Source organism: Oryctolagus cuniculus, chromosome 3 (genome assembly GCF_964237555.1).
Source record: "Oryctolagus cuniculus chromosome 3, mOryCun1.1, whole genome shotgun sequence".
In the NCBI taxonomy this organism is placed as follows: domain Eukaryota; kingdom Metazoa; phylum Chordata; class Mammalia; order Lagomorpha; family Leporidae; genus Oryctolagus; species Oryctolagus cuniculus.
The window spans coordinates 120,765,587-120,773,940 of NC_091434.1; the positions used below are offsets into that span (position 1 = coordinate 120,765,587).

An 8,354-nucleotide genomic window follows, 5' to 3' on the forward strand; every position below is an offset into this window, starting at 1 on the left:
CGGATTCTGTCCTGGTTGCCCCTCTTCCAGGCCAGCTCTCTGCTGTGGCCCGGGGAAGGCAGTGGAGGATGGCCCAAGTGCTTAGGCCCTGCACCCCAAGGGAGACCAGGAGAAGCACCTGGCTCCTGCCTTCGGATCAGCGCGGTGCGCCAGCCGTGGCGGCCACTGGAGGGTGAACCAACGGCAAAAGGAAGACCTTTCTCTCTGTCTCTCTCTCACTATCCACTCTGCCTGTCAAAAAAAAAAAAAAAAAAAAAAAAAAGAAGACAGAGTTACAGAGAGAGGTAAAGACAGAGAGAAAGGTCTTCCATCTGTCAGTTCACTCCCCAAACAGCCACAACAACCAGAGCTGGGCCAGGCCAAATCCAGGAGCCAGGAGCTTCTTCCAGGTCTCCCACATGGGTGCAGGAGCCCAAGAACTTGGGCCATCTTCCACTGCTTTCCCAGGCGCATTAGCAGGGAGCTGGATCAGAAGTGGGGCAGCCAGGACTTGAACTGGGGCCCATATGGGAGGCCAGCACTGCAGGCTGAGGCTTTAACCCGCTACACCACAGCCCCTTGGCCACAGCCCTTGATCTCTTGATCACATCAAGATACTATGTTGGGTGATGGAATGTCACCACGCAGGTGTGTGTAGGTGATGTTCAGAGTGACTTTCTCTGATCATAACCCTGGTGTTAGGATCCAGCTTTGATGAGTAGAAGCTGCATTCCCAGTACTGTTGTCACTGTCCTCCCCATCCAGGAGATTTCTAAGAATGGAAAACAGGGGGGCCAGCACCCCGGCTCAATAGGCTAATCCTCTGCCTGCAGCGCCGGCACCCCGGGTTCTAGTACGGGTCAGGGCACCGGATTCTGTCCTGGTTGCCCCTCTTCCAATCTAGCTCTCTGCTGTGGCCCGGGAATGCAGTGGAGGATGCCCAAGTCCTTGGGCCCTGCACCCACATGGGAGACCAGGAGGAAGTACCTGGCTCCTGGCTTCAGATCAGCGCTGTGCGCTGGCCGCAGCAGCCATTGGAGGGTAAACCAACAGAAAAGGAAGACCTTTCTCTTTGTCTCTCTCTCTCACTAACTCTGCCTGTCAAAAAAAAAAAAAAAAAAAAGGAAAACTGGGGGCCTGGCACCGTAGTGCAGTAGGTTAATCCTCCAGCTGCAGCTGCAGCGCCAGCATCCCGTATGGGCACCGGTTTTAGTCCCTGCTGCTTGCTCCTCTTCCAATCCAGCTCTCTGCTGTGGCCTGGGAAAGCAGTGGAGGATGGCCCAAGTGCTTGGACCCCTGCACCGCATGGGAGACTGGGAGGAAGCACCTGGCTTCTGGCTTTGGATTGGCACAGCTCAGGCTGTTGCAGCCATCTGAGGAGTGAACCAACGGAAGGAAGACCTTTCTGTCTCTCCCTCTCATTGTCTGTAACTCTACCTCTCAAATAAATAAATAAAGGAAAACAGGGATCACACATCCTGACCCCCATCCCTACCCTGCTGGTCTTGCCTGGGGGAGCCTGGAAATGATCCCAGCCAGGCCCCTTCCCCCCTTTCCTCCTGGGTGTGCTCACAGCAGGTGAGAACCACCTGCAGCTGGGAAGACCACACAGGCACCCCCTGCCACTCAGATATCTGTGTTCCCTTCTCTCTGAGGTATAGAAGATGCTGCTGGCAAGGCCGGGGCAGAGGCTTGACCAATGGAGAACCCACAGCAGAGGGAAGGCTTTGGAGAAATAAGGTCTGCATCAGGGGGGAAGGAGAGGCACAGCACACCTTGCTGGACCTACACCCTCCCTACCTGTCCAGGGCAGAGCTAGCCAACAGCCAGGAGCCAGGGGACAGCAAGCAGGGTGGCAAGAGTGTGCCACCAAGGAGAGAAGGAAAGGAAAGCCGTCTCCGGGGCCGGTGCTATGGCGCAGGGGGTAAAGCTGCCACCTGCAGTGCCGGCGTCCCATATGGGCACCGGTTCGAGTCCCGGCTGCTCCACTTCCGATCCAGCTCTCTGCTATGGCCTGGGAAGGCAGTAGAAGATGGCCCAAGTCCTTGGGCCTCTGCACCTGGGAGACCCGGATGAAGCTCCTGACTTTGGCCTTTCTCATCTCTGGTGGTTGCAGCCATGAGTGAACCAGTGGATGGAAGATGTCTGTCTTTCCCTCTCTCTATCTGTAACTCCGCTTTTCAAATAAATTAATTAATTAAAAAGAGAGGAAGAAAGAAAAACGATGGTGTTGCCCTGTGGGAAAATCACAAGAGATAGACTCAGCTGATCTGAGCCCCAGGTTAGATTCTGCTCCCCAGCTGCTCAGCTCCCCAAAGTCCCCTTGTTGAACTGGGACTTACTAAGGTCACCGTATGGAAATCACCCATTAAACCCTGCAAGCCGTTAAAAGAAACTCAATATAAGTTTGAATGGCACTATGGGATTCATTATGGGAGCGTGGCTCTCTTAGCGATGAGTGCATCTAGCCGGCTCATTTCCCTGTCGCCTGGTACAGGAAGATGCTCGGGATGGAAACGCCCGCAGAACCAGAGCACACGCGTGAGCTGCGAGCTTGGGGCCTCTTACCACAGCGGCCGAGCGTCTGGCGGCGGAGGCAGTGCAGGGAGCCAAACACGCACCTGCAGAGGCGGCAGCCGCGGACGGTCCAGGCGCCGTGTCCCAGGGCGCCGCAGTCGCTACGGAGGAGAGGACCCGCGTCAGGGTGGGGGTCCGTGCGTCCCCAGGTCCCCGCTCCGCCGCTCGCTCCCGCGCCCCCCGCCGTCCCTGCTCCGCGCCCCTTGCGCGCCCACCTGTGTCTCTGGTCGTGCTCACAGTGGCGGCCGGTGAAGTGGGCCGGGCACACGCAGAAGCTGCCCAGCACGCAGGTGCCGCCGTTCTCACAGCAGCGCGGCCACTGGGGCGCACCTGAGGAGGCAAGGTCACCGACCTCAGCCGCGCGCCCCGCGCCTGCTCTCTGAGCTTCGCGCTGCGGGAGGACCGAACGGGGACCCCCGGGGAGCGGGGCGGGGGGGGGGGCTGAAATCAACCCCCCGCCGAGAGTGTTTGTTAGTCCGGGGAGGGGTGAATAGCCCCCAGGTGTGCGCGCGGGTCAGCCCCGCGAGCCGGGGCGGGGTCTCCACTCCTTCCTTTCACATGTTAAAGGCGGGAGGGGGCTCCCTCCCAGACAGTGATTAAAGACAGGCCTCCCAGGAGGGACCACCCACGGGGGAGGCGACGCCAGGTCCCCAGGCCCCCGGCGGCCGCTCGCAGACGGAGCCTGGAGCCTGGCGTCGGCCGTTATCTGGACCTGGGACATTTGTTTTATTAAACACATTCGCATCACAGCTGCCCGGACCTGGCCCGGAAAGGGGCCATGAGTTTAGGGAGCCAGCGTTTTAGGAAGAACACAGTAAAGCACTTTCCAAGAATAAAGGCTTCGCTGGGGAAGCATTTACTGGTCTACCGTGCGTCGTGATGGGGATGGGGGGCGGTGATAGCATGTTCTCTCTTGGGTCGTACGGCTCGTGCTCCATTTATCTCACTGTGGTTTGTTTTTTGTTTTTTTGTATTTTTTTTTTCTTTTTGCACGCCCTACACTCTGAGTCCGAGGTTACTCGCAAGAGGTCCCGGGGCTGACGCGGCCACTTACGCTCCGCGAGCGCCCAGGAAGAGCGGCGGGGTTCCTGCGGCCCCCAGTCCCGTGCGCGCGCGCCCTGCTCCCCGGCGTCGCTCCAGGTCCGGTTGAACGCCGTGAGCTCCAGCGTCTGCGGTGCGTTGTCGCCAACTTCCTCTCGGCCGCCTTTTCAAGACATTGAAAATCCGAGACTCGTAACGATTGAGAACAAGGCTTGTACGCAGGGAAACGTGAGAGAAGAGATAAAATGCTCCTTACTTTTTCCCGAGTGGGTGAGCCGTGATACCAAACCGATCATCAACAGAAGCCTAGAATATTCAAAGAAAATGATGGACGTTGAAAACATAAATAGTATGGAGTGGTTCCACTTCCTATCCAAAGGATGGAAGATCTCTCGCGCGCGCTCCCGCTCTCTCTCTCAACTCTGGCTTTCAAATAAATAATTCTTTTTTAAAAATATACATAACTAGTATGAACAGAAATTCACACATATGAAAATACAATGCGATCATTGCGGATATATGATCCCATGCCATTAGCAACAGAATATCATATTGTGACTTGTGTATTTTGATTAATGTGGTGGTGGCTTAGATTTGGAGACAAAGCGCTCACTTCCTTACCTGAACAGGAGCAGTGGTGGACGCCTGACTGTTTAATCTGAGGTGCTCAAACCCGGCTCCGGGCTCTGAGGTCTGGAGGACTTCTGTCCTTACCTGATCTGGTGCCTCCGGGTCATGTTCCTGCCGACACACCTGCTCTCAGTGCATTGAAGATCAACTCGCCAGGACATCGAGCCTGTACGGCTTTGGTTTCCCACAGGGTGGTCACTCCAGGCCCTGGAATCTTTGCATCAGGATGCAGAACGGATGAGCCGAGAGTACAGAGATTGCCTTCCTGCTGCCTCCATCCGCCCGTTCTGCTGCGGAGCCCGCAGGTTAGGCGAGGGTGCCTGCTGGGACAGGCAGGAGCCATGGAGGAGACGGCAGGACCTTTCCTACCGTGAGAGCAGCTCGGGGGTGGAGACTCAGGCTGATCCTCCCCCTCCTCCCCAGTGTTTTTATGCTAACTGCAGCAGCAGTCCCCCAAAGCCTGCTCTGATCAGCCACCCAGTACGAAAGCCTGTCTCTCACTGAAAAGAAAGAAAACCCTAATGGGAACAAAACTTTCACAGGAAAACAGAGATTGTTCTGTTGTCTACTCTGGGACCTGGAGATGGCGAGGGTGCCCAGCGGGAGAGGGCACGGGGGTTGTGGGTGCTCTCTGAGATGCCACCCTGTGGCCTTTTCTCTGCACCCAGCTCAGCAGTTCGTGACTGTACTGTGCCCTTACAGCACAGCACTGCCGCGGGGCAGCCGCAAAGAGAAGGTGGGAAACGGAGGCTTGGACAGACCTGGAAAACGGAGAAGGGCACAGCTAGTAAGAGGGGAAGCCCGCAGGGTGTGCTGAGCGCTGGCAGAACTGCACCTGCAGTTGTTTGGGGAGCCTCTGGGGAATCCCAGAAGGCAGTGGCCGGGTCCTGACTGGTACCTCCTGAATCTCAGTTCTTCCACCTGCCCACGAGGAGACTGGCTCTTGTCACCAGCCCTGGCTCTTGCCACCAGCCCTTGTCCCCCACACCCGGAGAGGTCCCCCTGAGACTCAGTGCTGCAAAGCACGTCCTGTGGTTTTAAGACAAAAACTCACAAATTAAGCATGCTTTCTCTTGGATGCTGATTTCATTTCTAACACCTTTAGACCAGAGGTTTCTTTAAGAGATTTGGTGAGCCTGACTGCCGTGGGGGTGTCCCAGTGATGGGTTCTATGAGCTGCAGGTTGGGACCGACAGACCTGAGCGCACAAAACATGCCAAGAGTGACATCTCAGAGCTTCATTGAGCATCTTTAAGAGGAGAAGGGGAAATGTGTTTTAAAACTTGATGTTTGATGCTAGTGTTGTGGCATGGTAGATAAAGCCGCCACCTGTGACACCGGTGTCCCCTATGGGCTCTGGTTCAAGTCCTGGCTGCTCCGCTTCCAATCCAGCTCCCTGCTAAGGCATCTGGCAATGCAGCAGAGAATGCCCAAGTGCTTAGGCCCTTGCACCCACGTGGAAGACTCACATGGAGTTCTGGGCTGCTGGCTTCAGCTTGGCCCAGTCCTAACTATTGTAGCCATTTGGGGAGTGAACCAGTACATGGAAGATCCCTCTCTCTCCCTCTCTCTCCCCTTCTCTCCCCCTCTCTCCCCCTCTCTCCCCCTCTCTCCCTCTCTCTCACTCTCTCTCCCTCTCCTTCTCTCTCCCTGTAATTCCCTCCATATCTCTAATTCTGCCTTTCAAATAAATCCATAAATATCCTTTTAAAAGCATAATATTTTTACTGGCTAATTGCATAATTTATATGCAAACAGCTTCAAATAAATAGAAACCTCTATTCAGCTGTGAGTGAGCTGAGAGGTGTTTGCTTACTAAAATAAAACCCTATATGAGCTAGAGGATTGTATTTCTTTGTATAAACAAGTTTTAATATGGCACATTTTATAGAATGACACTGAAGCCAAAGTTCCTGATAATATTAAAGCTTTTAAAGTAGTATCTAAAATCCAGTCTCCCCCGTTGTTATGAAACGTTTGCATAAATGGACACTTCCACACACACACACACACACACACAAAAGCTGGGAGAACAAGTGCATACGCTCAGGTTCAAAAGGAAGTATCGGCCTGCAGTAGTCCTGCCTCAGTTACTTCCTCCTTCAGCCTTTTCTCTTGGGAGGTCTTAAAGTCTCAGACATCCTTTTATTCTTCTTGCAGAGTGAGCTTTTGAAAAGCTGCACTTTCTAAATGGAAAAACCTCTAGCAAAAGCAAAGGGAATCGCTTCCCTGCAAGACAACAGGCCCAAAAATAGCCCTGGGATGTTCTCTCTCTGGCTGTTTGCTTAAGATCTAAAGTCAGCCAAGAGGAGGAACAGGGTGATAAAGCTGCCAATAACCTATTTTCACCTCCTTGTCACTTGCTCTCCACTGGGGCTTTGTGGCCCAGGGTTGTATCATCGGCACAGAGGTCTTAGAAAAAAAAGGGTTTGCATTTCACTGCCTGATGAGCCCACAGTGTTTGCCATCTACAAGGCCCAGCATGAAGGGGTTGCCTGGGAACCAGTGGCAAGGTGGTTGGTGAGTTTCCCCTGCCTGGGGGGAGGGTCCTCTTTCTCTTATCAGCTGCAAACAGATAAGGCTGGAGATGACCCACCAATCCAAGCTTCAAGGCTCCTTGAAGTGTGTGGGAACTGGCAGGGCCCACTGCCCCATTGGAGACTGTCCCCTCAAGCATCTAGCATCTAACAGTCCTGGAGGAAAAGGCTTTGCAATAAATTAGGTGTGAAGGAAGGCTTTGAGGATCACTTTAAGACAGGGTTTGTCCTCCTGGGTTACTTTCTGTCCCTCCCTACAAATTGTCCTGTTCTGGATCTTTCCTGTAAGTGGAATTGTACCACTTTTGTCCCTTTGCATCTGGCTTGGTCCACTTAGCATAACACTTTTCAGTTCATCCGTGTTATAGCGTGGATCGGGATCGGCTTCCTTTTTGGGACCAAATACTGTTTCCTTGTATGCGTCCATCCCATTTTGTTGCTCTATCATCTGTTGCTAGAACACTGAGGTTGTTTCTGCCTTCTTGTAGGACACAGTGAGAAGACAGCCACACCCAAGCCAATGTGAGAGACATCAAATTTCCCAACATCTTACTCTTGGACTTCAGCCTCCAGGGCTATGAGAAAGTGCATTTTCTTCTGCTTAAGCCACACAGTCTGATATTTTGTTATAGCAGCTTGCACTAACACACCAAAATATTGTTTTGTATTTTTTAAGATGTATTTATTTATTTATTTGAAAGATTGACAGAGAGAAGGAGAGAAAGGGCGAGAGATCTTCCATCTGCTGGTTCACTCCTCAAATATTTACAAGAGTCAGGACTGGGTCAGGCTGAATCCAGGAGCCCAGAACTCCATCCACACCTCCCACATGGGTAGCAGGAACTCAAATACCTGGGGCATCATCTGCTCCCAGGTGCATTAGCAAGAAGCTGCTTGGGAAGCAGAGGCAGGACTTAGTCCCAAGCCCTCTTGAATGGGATTCACCCACTGTACCACAACACTAACTCATTTATATTATTGTTACATATTTAATTGAATAATTTTTGCCGGGACCGGCATTATAGCTTAACAGGTTAAGTTGCTTCCTGCAATGCCAGCATCCTGGGCACTAGTTGGAGTCCTGGCTGCTCTGCTTCTGATCCAGTTCCCTACTAATGCACCTGGGAAGGCAGCAGAGGATGGCCCCAGTGCTTGGGCTCCTATATGCCATGTAGGAGACCTGGATGGAGTTCCAGGCCCATGGTCATTTGGGGACTGAACAGTGGATAGAAGATCTCCGGCTCTCCTTTCTCTCTCTCTCTCTCTCTCTCTCTCTCTCTGTAACTCTGCCTTTCAAATAAACAAACCTTATTAAAAAGAAAGAAGAAGAAGGTGAATTCAGTGTTTTTATAACAATAATGTGTGTATGAGTGTGTGTGTGTGAGTGTGTATGTGTGTGTGTGGCATGTGTGTGTGTATGAGTGTGTGTGTGTGTGTGTGTGTGTGAGTCGGGGGACCTGTTGTCTGCTATCAGCAGGAAGAACCCTGCTCACAGTTCCCATAGGCACCAGCATTAACCTGACTGACGTTCCTTTGTGTCAATCCGTGAGTCTGGCTTGCTGTGGGCGTGATGTTCCAGGCCCCTCCAGA

The 8,354-nt window shown here is 53.1% G+C and overlaps 1 protein-coding gene across 1 annotated transcript; it reads right to left on the reverse strand.

Moving 5' to 3' along the window:
- Positions 1 to 2,452: 2,452 nt before the first annotated feature.
- Positions 2,453 to 4,334, reverse strand: CFC1B (cryptic, EGF-CFC family member 1B). Its single transcript, XM_070069884.1, has 5 exons — positions 4,312 to 4,334; positions 3,854 to 3,903; positions 3,611 to 3,760; positions 2,772 to 2,886; positions 2,453 to 2,657 (listed from the first exon to the last, which is right to left on the reverse strand). The coding sequence occupies exons 1-5, from the start codon at positions 4,332 to 4,334 to the stop codon at positions 2,453 to 2,455; spliced, it is 543 nt and encodes a 180-aa protein (XP_069925985.1).
- Between the last annotated feature and the right edge of the window lie 4,020 nt (positions 4,335 to 8,354).

What these genes read in the sequence shown, in the direction of transcription:
- CFC1B (XM_070069884.1), bottom strand. Translation starts at nt 4,334, where the DNA reads ATGACCCGGAGGCACCAGATCAG. An exon ending in ACCCGGAGGCACCAGATCAG is followed by an intron (nt 3,904 to 4,311) that starts GTAAGGACAGAA and finishes TGAATATTCTAG; the next exon opens with GCTTCTGTTGATGATCGGTT. An exon ending in GAGCACGACCAGAGACACAG is followed by an intron (nt 2,658 to 2,771) that starts GTGGGCGCGCAA and finishes TCTCCTCCGTAG; the next exon opens with CGACTGCGGCGCCCTGGGAC.